The 16388-nt window shown below is 46.7% G+C and overlaps 2 protein-coding genes across 3 annotated transcripts in view; one reads left to right on the top strand and one right to left on the bottom strand.

Moving 5' to 3' along the window:
- Positions 1-5586, bottom strand: part of CELF1 (CUGBP Elav-like family member 1) — a 93068-nt gene extending 87482 nt beyond the window's left edge. The window contains exon 1 of the mRNA XM_025357544.1: positions 5072-5586. The gene's annotated coding sequence lies outside the window, so the exon portion shown is untranslated. The remainder of the gene's footprint in view (positions 1-5071) is intronic.
- PTPMT1 (protein tyrosine phosphatase, mitochondrial 1) overlaps positions 1-16388 on the top strand; it is an 88556-nt gene that overhangs the window by 63904 nt on the left and 8264 nt on the right. Inside the window, exon 3 of one of the 2 annotated variants that reach the window (XM_025357546.1) lies at positions 15816-16335. In XM_025357546.1, coding sequence (XP_025213331.1) covers positions 16162-16335 — 174 coding nt within the window. In that variant the 5' untranslated portion in view covers positions 15816-16161. Of the gene's footprint in view, positions 1-15815; positions 16336-16388 lie in introns of those variants that run through there. The other variant, XM_025357547.1, reaches the window with a different exon arrangement.

Raw genomic sequence — 16388 nt, 5'->3', positions numbered from 1 at the left:
TGATGACTGCACAACATCTCAATGTAATTAATGTCACTAAATTACACACTTAAAAAGGGTTAAAACGGGCCGGGCGCAGTGGCTCATGTCTGTAATTCCAACACTTTTGGAGGCCAAGGCAGGTGGATCACGAAGTCAGGAGTTCAAGACCAGCCTGGCCAAGATGGTGAAACCCCGTCTCTACTAAAAACACAAAAATTAGCCAGGCACAGTGGCAGGAACCTGTAATCCCAGCTAGTAGGAAGGCTAAGGCAGAAGAATCGCTTGAACCAGGGCAGCAGAGATTGCAGTGAGCCAAGATCGAGTCACTGTACTCTAGTCTGGGCGAAAGAGTGAGACTCCGTCTTAAAGAAAAGAGAAAAAAAAAAAAAGGTTAAAACAACCTAAATGTAAGACCTAAAACTATAAAACTCTTAGAAGAAAATATAGGGGAAAAACTTCATGATACTGGATTTGACAATGATTTAATGGATATGACACCAAAAGTACAGGCAACAAAACCAGAAATAAACAAACAGGACTATATCAAACATGAAATATTTTGTGTATCAAAGCATACAATCAACAAAGTGAAAAGACAAATTACGGAATGGGAGAAAATATCTGCAAATCATCTATCTCATAAGGGGTTAATATCCAGAAAATAGAGGCTGGTTGTGGTGGCTCACACCTGTAATCCCAGTACTTTGGGAGGTTGAGGTGGGCGGATCCCCTGAGGTCGGGAGTTCAAGATCAGCTTGGCCAACATGGTGAAACTCCCTCTCTACTAAAAATACAAAAATTAGCCAGGCATGGTAGCACATGACTGTAGTCCCAGCTACTCAGGAGGCTGAGGCAGGAGAATCGCTTGAACCCAGCGGGTGGAGGCTGCAGTGAGCAGAGATCACACCACTGCACTCCAGCCTGGGCAACAGAGCGAGACTCCGTCCCAAAAAAAAAATCCAGGAAATATAAAGAACGTCTATAATTCAACAATACAAAAACCAAAAAACTTGATTAAAAACTGGGAAATGGCCTTGAACAGACATTTCTCCAAAGATAATATATAAATGGCCAAGTATACAAAAAGATACTCAACATCACTAGTCAGCAGAGAAATACAAATAAAAACTACCACAGTGAGGTGTCTCACACCCATTAAGATGGCCACCAAAAAAAAAAAAAAAAAAGATTGGTGAGGATGTGGAGAAACTGGAACCCTTGGGTACTACTGGTGAGACTGTAAAATGGTGCAACTTCTATAGAAAGCAGTATAGGGGTTCTTAAAAAAATAAAAATAAAAAAACTATTCCAGTGGACTGCATTCTTTCAAAATAATAAAAATTAAAAACAGAATGATCACTTGATCCAGCAATCCCACTTTGGAGTATATATCCAAAACAAATGATACTATTCCAGAGGCTGGAATACCTATTTGCACACACAGTCACAGCAGCACTATTCACAATAGCCAGGAGGTAGCTGCAACCCAAAAGTCCATTAGTGGATGCAGTCCATAAACATGATATATATATACACAATGAAGTATTAACCTTAAAAAGGAAATAAATCCGGTCACATAGTACAACATGGATGAGTCTTCAGGACATTACACCAAGTGAAATAAGTCTGTCACAAAAACCAGACATGGTATGATTCCACTCACATGATGTTATCTAAAGTGGTCAAAATCGTAGAAACACAAATAATGGTGGTTACCAGGGGCTAGTGGGAAGGGGAAAAGGGGAGCTGTTGTCTAACAGGTATAGAGTTTTAGATATGCAAAATGAAAAACTCACAGATCTGTTTTCCAACAGTGTGAATGTACTTAACGTCACAGAACACTTAAAAATGACTAAGTTAGTAAATGTTGTGAGTCTTTTTTTTTTTTTTTGATACAGAGTCTTGCCTTGTCGCCCAGGCTGGAGTTCAGTGGCGCAATCTCAGCTCCCAGCAACCTCCACCTCCCAGGTTCAAGCGATTCTCCTGCCTCAGCCTCCCAAGTAGCTGGGACTACAGGCACATGCCACTGCACCTGGCTAATTTTTGTATTTTTAGTATAGACAGGGTTTCACCATATTGGCCAGCTGGTTTCGAACTCCTGACCTCGTGATCCGCCCGCCTCGGCCTCTCAAAGTGCTGGGATTACAGGCGTGAGCCACTGCGCCCAGCCAATTTTGTGTTTTTAACCACAATTTTAACATGTAGGCCAGGCTCAGTGGCTCACATCTTTATTCAGAAGTTCAAAACCAGCCTGGGCAAAACAGTGACACCCTGTCTCTACAAAAACAAACAAACAAATAAATAAATAAATAAATAAATAAAGGCCAGGCATGGTAGTTCACGCCTATAATCCCAGCACTTTGGGAGGCTGAGATGGGCAAATCACCTGAGGTCAGGAGTTCTAGATGGGCCTGGCCAACATGATGAAACCCCATCTCTACTAAAAATACAAAAACTATCTGGGCGCAGTGGCAAGGGCCTGTAATACCAGCTATCCAGGAGGCTGAGGCAGGAGAATTGCTTGAGCCGGGCGGGCAGGGTTGCAGTGAGCTGAGATCACACCACTGCACTCCAGTATGAGTGACAGAGCAAGACTCCATGGCTGGGTCGGGGCTGGGGGGTTGGGACTGGACCCACATCACAAAACTGTGACTAGGATAAGCCTGTTTTGCGAAAATAGGCATTTCTATAGCATATAAAAATGATGGGCAAGATAAAGACCCAATATTTAACAATCATCTCTGAGTGGTGGCACTATGGGTGAGTTTCTTCCTTTTATGACTTATATGTATTTTTTATAATGAATCTGTAACTTCTGTATTAAGAAAAATACATGGAAATCTTTAGAAAAATAAATCATTTTGGCTAAAAACTTCACTGTCTGCCTATTACATCATGGGTATTTCACCATATTACAGAAGCTGAACTAATACCATGTGAGACAGATGCTGTTTCTTTCATTTTGCAGGTGAGAATAAACTGAGGAGAACAGTTGAGTGACTTGCCAAGGTTGTATAACTAGCAAATGACAGAGCAAGCATTACAATCCAGGCCTAGTTCTAACTTCAAGTCAGGGTCCTTTCCCATTTCATTACATCTCAAAGGGTAGACTGCATTATTATACTCATGATATTGTTTAAAAAAAAAAAACATAACCTTGGGCAAGTAAGTCACTTAACTTCTAGGGCCCTCAGTTTCTTCATCCAAAAAGTGAACGGGTTCTAGAAAAGATATTCCATCTCTAACAGCCCCTCCTGCTAGTGGATCTTAAGTCTAGATAGCACAATCTTTAAAGAAAACCCTGGGTTTTATTTTCTTTAAAGGGATCAGAATGAATGGCTGAATAGAAGTTGAGGTCTATGCTCTGGGCCTAAGACCATTATTAATGGAAACAGGTGGTGGACTGTCATGAGAAAAGAACCACTAGGGGAACCATAACCTTCCTGGTTAAAGCAACAGCTGAAAGCTCCAGCTTTGCTTTACCAACAGTGCTGCTTTAATCTTGGCTAACTCATCATCAGAAACCACATACTAGGGAAGTAAAGCCAGAAGAATACAAAAATTAGCATGAGAAGAAAATCACCGTAGCAACAGTTTGTGCACGCTATAGTAATCCCGTGATTTTCTAAGTGGACTCATTAATGCTAAAACAGAAAGGGTGATTCTATATGAAGACGCCTTCATTCTCACCAAGGATTAATGGAGAGGCTGAAACTTCCATAGCACTTAGAAGCTACACTTGTGGGCAAGGGGAAAGCATGCAATTAAAGCCTTCCCAATTCACGGGTAATCAAAGACAGTGAAAAGACCTTCAAAAGGTGAAGTTCCGGTCGGTCGGACGCGGTGGCTCACGCCTGTACTCCCAGCACTTTGGGAGGCGGGTGGATCACCCGAGGTCAGGAGTTCGGGAACATCCAGCCTGATCAACATGGTGAAACCCTGTCTCTACTAAAAATACAAAAATTAGCCGGGAGTGGTGGCGCATGCCTGTAATCCCAGCTACTTGGGAGGCTGAGGCAAGAGAATCGCTTGAACCTGGGGAGGTTGCAGTGAGCCGAGATCGCGCCACTGCACTCCAGCCTAAGCAACAAGGGCGAAACTCCGTCTTAAAAAAAAAAAAAAAAAAAAAAAATGAAGTTCCTGTAAAAGATTGAGTATTCGTAACCTCTTACACTGCACACATTATAAAACATTTCATGCTCCTTAAAACTGTTATGCAGTCTTTTTACTCGAAGGTAATAAACCTACAGCTCTCTCCTGGCGAGAAAGAGATTCCATTTTGCGGAAACAGATTCCAATCCAAATCTCACCACATTACCCTCAACTATGGGTATGAGCCTAAACCAATGAGAAGCTCCTTGGTGCATGTGCAATGGTCTCCGAGAACTAAAACAACATCCTGCCCGAAGGACCACAACCAAGACACCACCGGTTTTAAATTCAAAGCCTGTTCCCTAGCGAAGAAAGCGCTTTAATGTGTTCCCCGCGCTCCCGGGTGCGAGATTCCTGCCCAGCTACTAGGCCACGACAGGGTGAGCACCTGATGTGGGGGGAGGGCAAGCCAAGGCCCTAGCGGATCTGGGGCGAGAAACGAGGGGCTCTCGAGGCTCCAGAAAAGCGCTGCCTTTTAGGGGCGGAGACCCTTCGGTACCCACAGGGGTGAACACCAAGAACACGTGAGGCGACAGGGGCAGAGATGGGGTGTCCCGGGCAGGAAGCCTGGGTCCAGCACGGCAGCCAGAAAGAGGAGGAAAACGGAGCTGGCACTGGGTAGGGAACGAAGCCTTTGAGCCCAGAGGGTGAAGGTAAAGGGCGCGGGGAGAAGAAGCAAGGCCACGAGGAGGGCGGGTCTCCCAGGGCGCGGGGGCACGCGCCGGGCAAGCCCGACAGGACCCGGGGAGCCTGGGACCCCGACATGCAGGAGGAGATCGCAGCCCTGCCCCAGGACGCAGAGAACGAGGAGAGGCCGCGCCCGGAGGGCCCTGTGACCCGCGGCCTCCCGAACCGGACCCGCCCCGCGGCGCCTCCCTCTTGCCTTCTTTCCCTCCCTCCCTCCCGCGGCCCGTTATCCTGCGCCCGCAGCACTCACCAGCGGCTGCACCTGAGCCCGCCGCTGCCTCAGCTGCTACCTGCGCCTCCGCAGCCGCCGCCGCCGCCTCGCTGCTGAGGCCGAATCCCGGGGGAGCCTCCGCGTCCCGCCGCCGCTGCCGCCGCTGCCGCCAGAGCAGAACACCCCAAAATGGCGGCACTTCCGGCACCTACCACCGGCGGGGAGGGCGGAGGAGGAGGGGGAGCGCGACGAAGGGGAACGTATCACCGCGGTGCCGCCCGCAGCGCAGATGCGAGCGGAGCGCGGCGTAGGGGCGGGCCGAGCGCCGGGCACTGCAGCGCCCCCTCGGGCTGGGAAGTGGAGGAGCTGCCGCGCCTAAGCCCCTGGGGCCGCGGGCGGAGCCCTCAGCCGAGGGAGCTGCAGGGGCACATCTCTTTGTCTCCGAGCCCTACTGGAGGGAAGAGCCAGGCCTGGGAATCAAGTTCTTGACTCCGCCCACCGCACCCACAGGAGCTCTAGATGACCCTGGTGGGCAAGGAGGCACCCCTACTGGGCACTGAGTAGGAGCATAATAAGATATTTGTTGAATAAATGGATGAGTGAAGGAGTGACTGGTGCTTGGCCAGCGTTGGGCACATGGCACGCCCCTTTTTGCCCCAACAGATAAGCAACAGCATCCAGGCCTTCCTTCTTTGCTGGGATGTGGATATGTGTGTTCCAAGTGCAGGGAGTGCCTTTTAGCAAGATAATCAGTGTGAACGCACAACCTGTCAACGATCGCTGCGACATCAGGAAATTCACAAAGATTCTATTAAGAGACCGATTGCTCAGCCATAACCTGCTTTTCCCAGAAAAAAGAAATGTATATATATTTTCTTAACAACTCAGGTTAGGTCTTTAAAGACTTCCTCCCGAGTTACTTAGGAATCCCTGGGTGTAGATAGAACGCAAGCAGTACAATTTGTTGTTGTTGTTTGAGCCAATGTTTATTACGTAGGTTCCAGACCTTGTGAGGCAGTTAAATGCAGGTAAACAAAACTTTGTTCTGGAAGCTTTTGGCCCCATCAACATGCAAATAACTCATGGGATGGTTTCTCTGTAACATCATCTGGCTTCCCAGAGAATATAATTTTTATACCCACAAATACTGATTATATCCTACCTTACCACAAACAAGTGGGCTTCCAAGCAGAAGCCTCAAGGCCTCAAGGGTTTTCCTCTCTCGCCTTTGGAGGGAAAAAAAACTAACCACAGTTTTTCTGGTACCGTTTAGTCCTTAAATTGTACATGATCATATTCCCTAATTGTACTGGGTAGTTTTATATACATTCATAATGCTGATAATATGATCTTGTTCTTGTTAATAGTTTTATGTGTAATTGACTGAAAACATTCTGTATTTATAGACCATTATAGCTTACAGAATGTTGTCAAAAATGTTACCATATATTTCCTCCTATAGGTTATAGAAATGTTTCAAGCAGAGAATCTGTCTCCTTTTGTGCTCCATAGAATCATGTGGATATCCACATGGCTCACTTCCTCATCTCCTTCAGACTTTGACTTAAGTGTCACCTTCTTAGTCCACTTTTCCCCGAGCACCCTATTTTACATTGCTCACATACATGGCATACGTATGCACACTATGCACACACATACACACACCCCCATGCTTTCAATCCCACTTTCATTTTTATCCAAAACACTTATCATTATCTAACACAGTTTTGTTTTTTTGGGTTGGTTTTTTTTTTTTTTTTGAGACAGTCTTGCTCTTGTCACCCAGGCTGGAGTGCAGTGGTGCAATCTCGGCTCACTGCAACATCCACCTCCCAGGTTCAAGCAATTTTCCTGCCTCAGCCTCCCAAGTAGCTTACAGGCGCCCGCCACCACGCCTGACTAATTTTTGTATTTTTAGTGGAGACAGGGTTTCACCATGTTGGCCAGGCTGGACTCAAACTCCTGACTGCAAGTGTTCTGCCTGCCTCTGCCTCTCAAAGTGCTGGGATTACAGGCGTGAGCCATTGCACCTGGCCTCACAGTATATTTTGTACTTACGTATTTTACTTGTTTTATTGACAGTAGCCCAGAAGGTAAACCAAAAGGTAAACTTCATGAGGATAGAGGTTTTGTCTGTTTTATTTCACTGCTCTATCCTCAGGGCCTCGATAATGCCTAATCCATAGTACATGCTGAATAAATATTGTTGACTTAATTAATAGGTATATCTAAGTGCCAGGTATGGAAAACGAATGAAATGTTCAGCCTTTAGAAGCTTCTTGGAACCTGTCCATGAGCTAAATAAGGACAGGCACCACGCCCATCTTGTTATATCTCCAGTGCTTTTCACAGTATCTGACTCAATAAATATTTCTTGAAGAGCAACTAGAAACTTTTCCATACCCATCTTGTTATTCTCCTAATATCGCCATCTCGTTATTCTCCTAATATCGCCGTTGCTTTTCATTGTATCTAACTCAACAGATACTTCTTGAAGAGCAACCAGAAGCTTTTTCCTATTCTATCTGCACCTTGACTTAGGGCTCCCATTTGCAAGGGAGGAACTTGCAAGGTATTAATATCACTCTTGCATTGAGTTACCGAGGAAGGCCACAGCCTGTTAGCCCAAGGTTGGGGGGAAGAACAATTACATGAAGAACGCAAATAGATTTTGTAACTTCAAAAGGTTTCAGCAGCATAGACAAAATGCTAAACAGTCCAAATACAAAAAAAAAAAAAAAAAAAAAAAGCCTAGTGTGAGATTTAACAGTATGTAAAGCTTCCTGTTTCATGTTTTGCCTTACAAATAGATTAAGATTTATTTTTTTAAAAAGCCAGTGTTGGCTAGGCGCAGTAGCTCATGCCTGTAATCCTAGCACTTGGGGAGGCCGAGGCAGATGGATTACCTGAGATCAGGAGTTCAAGACCAGCCTGGCCAACGTGGCAAAACCCTGTCTCTACTGAAAAATACAAACATCAGCCGGGCATGATGGCAGGTGCCTGTAGTTCCAGCTACTCGGGAGGCTGAGAAAGAATCGCTTGAACTTGGGAGATGGTGGTTGCAGTGAGTCGAGATCGAACCACTGCACTCCAGCCTGGGCGACAGAGCAAGACTCCGTCTCAAAAAAAAAAAAAAAAAAAAAAAATAGCCAGTGTTAGTAAGAGTGCAGAGAAATAGACTTCTCCAAGTGGTGGAGGGAGTAAAGTTCAGGTAATCTGCCTAGAGGAATCTGAACTTTTACATACCTTTCTAGGAATTTATCCTAGGGAAAGATTCATGGATAATGGCAGAGACTGTAACATGTTTTATTTTTTATTTTTATTTTTCTAGACACAGGGTCTTGCTCTGTCACCCAGCCTGGAGTGTAGTGGTGCTATCATAGCCACTGCAACCTTGAACTCCTGGGTTCAAGCGATCCTTCCACCTGAGCCTTGTGAGTAGCTGAGATCACAGGTGTGTGCCACCATGTCCAACTAATTTTTTTTCTTTTGTAGAGACAGGGGTCTCACTATGTTGCCCAGGCTGGTCTCAAACTCTTGAGCTCAAGCGACCCTCCCCACTCGGCCTTCCAAAGTTTTGGGATTACAGGTGTGAGCCATGACACCTGGCCATAACATTGTTTAAACAGCATAAAATTTGATACAAAAGGAGATTGATAAATTGATAAATTATATAGCCATATAACAATAGAGAAATAATTATAGAGGAAATGATGATAGCCAGGCATGATGGCTTACTCCCATAATCCCAGCTACCTTGGAGGGCAAGGCAAGAGGACTGTTTGAGGCCAGGAGTTCAAATCCAGCCCAGGCGACATAACAAGACACCATCTCCACATAAATAAAACATTTAAAAATGTTAACCTGGCATGGTGGCATGCACATCTGCAGTTCCAGCTTCTTAAGAAGCTGAGGTAGGAGAACCCCTTCAGCCCAGGAGTTCCAGGTTGCAGTGAGCTATGATCATGACACTGCACTCCAGCCTAGGCAACAGAGTAAGACCCTGTCTCTATTTGGTTTTTATTCATTTATTTATTATTAATTTTTTTTTTTTTTGAGACGGAGTCTCCCTCTGTTGCCCATGCTGGAGTGCAGTGGCGCCACCTGGGCTCACTGCAACCTCTGCCTCTCAGATTCAAGCGATTCTGCTGCCTCAGATCCGGAGTAGCTGGGATTACAGGCATGCGCCACCATGCCTGGGTAATTTTATATTTTTAGTAGAGTCAGGGTTTCGCCATGTTGGTCAGGTTGGCCTTGAACTCCTTACCTCAGGTGATCCACCCACCTAGGCCTCCCAAAGTGCTGGGAGCCACCGCGCCTGGCCTATTTACTTTTCTTTCTTGTTTTTTTGTTTGTTTGTTTTTTGGTTTTTGTTTGAGACGGAGTCTGGCTCTGTGGCCCAGGCTGGAGTGCAGTGGCACAATCTTGGCTCACTGCAACCTCCCCTTCCCAGGTTCAGGCGATTCTCCTGCCTCAGCCTCCTGGGTTGCTGGGACTACAGGCGCATGCCACTAAACCTGGCTAATTTCTTGTATTTTTAGTAGTGGCGGGGTTTCACCGTGTTAGCCAGGATACTCTCAATCTCCTGACACCGTGATCCGCCCGCCTTGGCCTTACAAAGTGCTATGATTACAGGCATGAGCCACCACGACCGGCCTGTTTTTCTTTTTAAAGAGACAAGATCTTGCTATATTGCCCAGGCTCGTGTGCAGTGACTTTTCACAGGCATGATTCCACTACAGATCAGCACGGGATTTTTGACCTGTTCCATTTCCAGCCTGAAATGGTTCACCACTGCTTAGGTAACCTGGTGGTCCCCCACTCTCTGGAGGTCATGATGTTGATGCTGAACTTAGTGCAGACACCTGATTGACATAGTGCACTATAGCCCAGAACTTCTGGACTCAAGTGATTCCCCTACCTCAGCCTCCCGAGTAGTTGGGACTACAGGCACATGCCACCTCGCCCTGCCCTTGTCTCTAAAAGAAAAAAAGAAAACTCTTTTTTTTTTGAGACGGAATTTCACTCTTGCTGCCCAGGCTGGAGTGCAATGGTGCAATATCAGCTCACCGCAAATTCCACCTCCCGGGTTCAAGCAATTCTCTTGCCTCATCCTCCCGAGTAGCTGGGATTACCTGTACCCACCACCATGCCCAGCTAATTTTTTGTATTTTTAGTAGAGACAGGGTTTCTCCATGTTGGCCAGACTAGTCTTGAACTCCTAACCTCAGGTGATCTGCCCGCCTCAGCCTCCGAAAGTGTTGGAATTATAGGTGTGAGCCACCGCGCCTGGCCAGAAAGAAAACTCTTAAGGCCTGGTTATATTCAGGTGGTGCTGCGAGCATCGCACTGCATCACATCTGGGGGCCTATAGCCTATGATGTCAGGTTGTCTGTCCTGTTTTTAGTGACACAGACTCATCCGTGGTTGAGGTGGCCTCAGCCTGATCCCTCTGTGGTCGTTTCCTATAAGTGTTTCATCTAATGCTTTTATCCATTGATGGCTATTAACTAGATCCATTATTTTACCAAAATGCAGACTTTCTGATTTTATATATATATAAAATATATAATATACACACTATATATAATGTATAATATACACACTATATATAATGTATAATATACATACTATATATAATGTATAATATACATACTATATGTAATATATAATGCATTCTATATATAATATGCATTCTATATAATATATAACATGCATACTATATAACATACATATGACATACAATATATAATGTACATACAATATATAATATACATATATAATGTACATACAATATATAATATACATATATAATATGCATATACATATATAATATACATATAACATAACACATAATTTATAATATACATATCATATATAATATACATATTATATAATGTACACATCACTGCACTCCAGCCTGGGTGACAGGTGAGACTCTGTCTCAAAAACAAAAAACAAAACATTTTCTCTATATAGTTATAATGACCTTTATCAATATGTGTACATGAATATAAAAAGACCACATGTTGTATGATCCATGTATATGAAATGTTTGGAATAGGCAGGTCCACTGAGACAGAAAGTCAATTCGTGGTTGTCAGGGAATGAGGGAATGGGGAATGATTGCTAATGGGTATAGGATTTCTTTTTGGGATGATGAAATTTTCTAAAATTAGATATTGGTGATGGTTGTGCAACCCTGTGAGTATATTAATAAACACTGAATTGTATAGTTAGGAGGGTGACAAGGCATATGCATTATACCTCAATAAAGCTGTTACCAAAAAAAATGTTAACATTGGAGGGGGAAGGACATAATGGACTCTCAGTACTATTTTTAAAACCTTTCTGTGCATCTAAATTATTCCACATTTAAAAGTTTATTCCTGGCCGGGCGCAGTGGCTCAGGCCTGTAATCCCAGCATTTTGGGAGGCCAACGCGGGTGGATCACGAGGTCAGGAGATTGAGACCATCCTGGCTAACACAGAGAAACCCCGTCTCTACCAAAAATACAAAAAATAAGCCGGGCGTGGTGGCGGGCGCCCATAGTCCCAGCTACTCGGGAGGCTGAGGCAGGAGAATGGCGTGAACCCAGGAGGCAGAGCTTGCAGTGAGCCAAGACCACGCCACTGCACTCCAGTCTGGGCAACAAAGCGAGACTCCGTCTCAAAAAAAAAAAGTTTATTTCACAAAGAAACACCACACCCACTAAAATGGCTATAATGAAAGACAGATAATAAGTGTTGGCGACCATGTGGCATGGCAACATTGGAACCCTCCATACTCTCCTGGTGGGAATGCAAAAAGGTGCAGTCACTTTGGAAAACTGACAGTTCTTCTAAAGGTTAAACATACTAATACTCTATAACCTCACAATTCCATGATTAGTCAAATATACAAAAGAAATGAAAACCTATGTCCAGAAGTTGTATGCAGATGTTCCCAGCAGCATTGTTCAACATAGCCAAAAATGGAAACAACTCAAATATCCATCAACTGATAAACGGATAAAAACATGTGGTCTGTCCATATATTGAAATATTATTTGGCGGCCGGGCGCGGTGGCTCAAGCCTGTAATCCCAGCACTTTGGGAGGCCGAGACGGGCGGATCATGAGGTCAGGAGATCAAGACCATCCTGGCTAACACGGTGGAACCCCGTCTCTACTAAAAATACAAAAAACTAGCCGGGCGAGGTGGCGGGCGCCTGTAGTCCCAGCTACTCGGGAGGCTGAGGCAGGAGAATGGCGTAAACCCAGGAGGCGGAGCTTGCAGTGAGCTGAGATCTGGCCACTGCACTCCAGCCTGGGCAACAGAGTGAGACTCCACCTCAAAAAAAAAAAAAAAAAAAAAAAAGATATTATTTGGCAATAAAAAGAAGGACAGTCTGATACTTGCTACAACATGGACGATCCTTGAAAACATTCTAAGCATAAGACAGATATCTCTAAGCAAAGAGATATCTATTAAGAAAAAAAGGCTGGGCGTGGTGGCTCACACCTGTAATCCCAGCACTATGGGAGGCCGAGATGGGCGGATCATGAGGTCAGAAGATTGAGACCATCCTGGCTAAGACAGTGAAACCCCATCTCTACTAAAAATACAAACAATTAGCCAGATGTGGTGGCGGGCGCCTGTAGTCCCAGCTACTCAGGAGGCTGAGGCAGGAGAATGGTGTAAACCCGGGAGGCGGAGCTTGCAGTGAGTCAAGATTGTACTCCAGCCTGGGCAACAGAGAGACTCCGTCTGAAAAAAAGGAAAAGAAAAAGAAAAACAAAAAAAGGCCACATGCAGTTGCTAACACCTGTAATCCCAGCACTTTGGGAGGCCCAGGCGGGCAGTTCACCTGAGGTCGGGAATTCAAGACCAGGCTGACCAACATGGAGAAGCCGTCTCTATTAAAAATATAAAATTAGTTGGGAGTGGTGGTGCATGCCTGTAATCCCAGCTATTAGAGAGTCTGAGACAGGAGAATTGCTTGAACCTGGGAGGCGGAGGTTGCAGTGAGCTGAGATCATGCCATTGCACTCCAGCCTGGGCGACAAGAATGAAACTCCATCTCAAAAAAAAAAGGGTGGGGTGGCTCACGCATGCAATGCCAGCACTTCGAGAGGCTGAAGCAGGAAGATCACTTGAGTCCAGTAGTTCGAGATCAACCTGGACAATATGGTGAAAGCCCATCTCTACCAAAAATACAAAAATTTGCCACCAGGTGTGGTGGTGCGCACCTGTGGTCCCAGCTACTCAGGAGGCTGAGGTGGGAGAATTGCTTGAGCCAAGGAGGTGGAGGTTGCAGTGAGCTAAAATCACACCATTGCACTCCAGCCTGGGCAACAAGAGTGAAACTCTATCTCAAAAAAAAAAAAGAAGAAGCCAGATACAAAGAACACATATTGTATGACTCCATTTATTTGAAATACACTAGGCTAGACACAGTAGTTCAGACCTATAATCCCAGTACTTTGGGAGGCCAAATCGGGAGGATTGTTTGAGCCCAGGAATTCAAGATCACTTTGTTTTGTTTTGTTTTGTTTTGTTTTTGACATGGTGTCACCCAGGCTGAAGTGCAGTGGCGTGATCTCGGCTCATCACAACCTCTGCCTCCCGGGTTCAAGTGATTCTCCTGCCTCAGCCTCCCGAGTAGCTGGGATTACAGACGCCCACTATTATACCTGGCTAATTTTTGTATGTTTTTAGTAGAGATGGGGTTTCTCCATGTTGACCACGCTGGTCTCAAACGCCTGACCTCTGGTGATCTGCCTGCCTCAACCTCCCAAAGTGCTGGGATTACAGGAGTGAGCCACTGTGCCCAGTCCTGAGATCAGTTTGGGGAACACAGTGAGACCCCATCACCACACATAATAAAAAATTAGCCAGGCATCGTGGCACATGTCTGTAGTCTCAACTCCTTGGGAGGCTGAGGTGGGAAGATTGCTTGTACCCAAAAGGTCGAGGCTACAGTGAGTCATGGTCACGCTGCCACTGCGCTCTAGTCTAGGTGACAGTGAGACCCTGTTTCCTAGAAAAAAAAAAAAAGAAGAAAAGTAAAAAGAAGAAATGCCCTAAACATGCTAAACATGTAAATCTATAGAGTCAGAAAGTAGGTTAGTGTTTGCCTAAGGCTGGAGGATGATTGGGAGAAAATGGTGTCTCTGCTAATGGATATGGGGCTTATTTTGAGGGCCATGAAAATATTCTAAAATTAGGTCGGGTGCGGTGGCTCATGCCTGTAATCCCAGCACTTTGGGAAACCAAGGCGGATGGATCACCTGAGGTCAGGAGTTTGAGAGCAGTCCGGCCAACATGGCGAAACCCTGTCTCTACTAAAAGCACACAAAAAATTAGCCGGGCATAGTGGTGGGCACCTGTAGTCCCAGCTATTGGGGAGGCTGAGGCAGGAGAATTGCTTGTACCCAGGAGGCGGAGGTTGCAGTGAGCTGACATGGCGCTACTGCACTCCAGCCTAGGCAACAGAAGGAGACTACATCTCAAAAAAGAAAAGAAAATGAATCTTTTAAAACCACCAGATGGGCCAGGTGGGGTGGCTCATGCCTGTAATCCCCGCACTTTGGAAGGCCAAGGGGGATGGATCACCTGAGGTCAGGAGTTTGGGACCAGCCTGGCCAACATGGTGAAACCCCATCTCTACTAAAAATATAAAAATTAGCTGGGAGTGGTGGCATGTGCTTATAATCCCAGCTACTTGGGAGGCTGAGGCAGGAGAATCACTTGAACCCAGGAGGCGGAGGTTGCAGTGAGCCAAGATCTTGCCACTGTACTCTCCAGTCTGGTGACAGAGCGAGACTTTGTCTCAAAAACAAAAACAAACAAAAATAGCCAGGAGTGATGGTGCACACCTGTAGTCCCAGCTACTAGGGAGGCTGAGGCAGGAGAATCACTTGAACCAGGGAGGCAGAGATTGCAGTGATCTAAGATAGTGCCACTGCACACCAGCCTGGGCCACAGAGTAAGACTCTGTCTCAACAACAACAAACAGAAAAAAAAACACCAGATGCCTGTTTCAGAGAAAGATTTAAATATAAATAGGCCCACCGAGTGGCTCATGCCTGTAATCCCAGCACTCTGAGAGGCCGAGGCAGGTGGATCACCTGAGGTCAGGAGTTCGAGACCAGCCTGGCTGACATGGTGAAACCTCATCTTTACTAAAAACAAAAATTAGCTGGGTGTGGTGGCACACACCTGTAATCCCAGCTACTCGGGAGGCTGAGGCAGGAGAATCGCTTGAACCAGGAGGCGGAGGTTGCAGTGAGCCGAGATCATGTGACTGCACTCCAGCCTGGGCAACAGAGTGAGACTCCATCTCAAAACAAACAAACAACAAAAAAGTAAATAGCTGGCATTACAACCATTCTACTTACCTTTTTGTAGATTGCAGGTTTCATATTTGAGCTTTTCATAATTTTTTAATGATATATTAATACATTATAATGCATATTTTCCTATTTTTTCCTGCTATGTAAACACTGCTGTTTGGTCAGATGATGGAGGGAGCCGTGCCCTGGGACGGGTAGGCGAGGAGGAAGGCGACCTCAGCCCAAGTCCCCTGTTCACCCTGGGATCAGGCCCTCACCCAGGTAGCTCCACTGTTTGAAAGCTCTAAGTCCTTCCACTCTCCTCTTCAGGGCTACCTGGCACACAGCCTCTTCCTTGTCTTTTCTTCCCTTTGGTGGGGTCACACCCGCACTTAGGGTCACTGCCCCCTTCTCTGGTCGAGGGTTGGAGGGAGTGTCCTTCCTGCTCTCCTCCCCTGGGGTCACACCCCTTCCCTCGGAGGAAGGAGGTCACCGGCCACAGGCGAGGGCCTCAGTTTCCCACGCTACGGGGCTCACAAGTGTCTGGCCCGCGACGCGCTCTCCCTTGGCCGGGGTTCCAGTTTCCCGCCCAGGAGTCCTCGGTCCCTCCCCCGAGACCGCAGGGCCCTCCTCCAGAGCCCCGCGGCCCGCCCCCGGGGCTCCAGGCCAGCCCCGCCGTCACCCGGTGCGAGCCCGCGAGAGGCCTCGTGCAGCTGGCAGCCCCGCCCCGGCACCCGCCTGCTCTTCTCGCGGGTCCAGACCGTGAGCGCGGGGGCCGATGGGTCGCCTCTGCGCCGGGCCGGGTGGCGCGGGATGGCGGCCACCGCGCTGCTGGAGGCCGGCCTGGCGCGGGTGCTCTTCTACCCGACGCTGCTCTACACCCTGTTCCGCGGGAAGGTGCCGGGTCGGGCGCACCGGGACTGGTACCACCGCATCGACCCCACAGTGCTGCTGGGCGCGCTGCCGTTGCGGAGCTTGACGCGCCAGGTGAGCCAGGCCGGGGAGCCAGGGCACCTGCCCCGTCCCCGCCGTTCCGTCTC

Source organism: Theropithecus gelada, chromosome 14 (assembly GCF_003255815.1).
Source record: "Theropithecus gelada isolate Dixy chromosome 14, Tgel_1.0, whole genome shotgun sequence".
NCBI lineage: Eukaryota > Metazoa > Chordata > Mammalia > Primates > Cercopithecidae > Theropithecus > Theropithecus gelada.
This window is presented reverse-complemented; position numbering and strand designations above follow the sequence as displayed.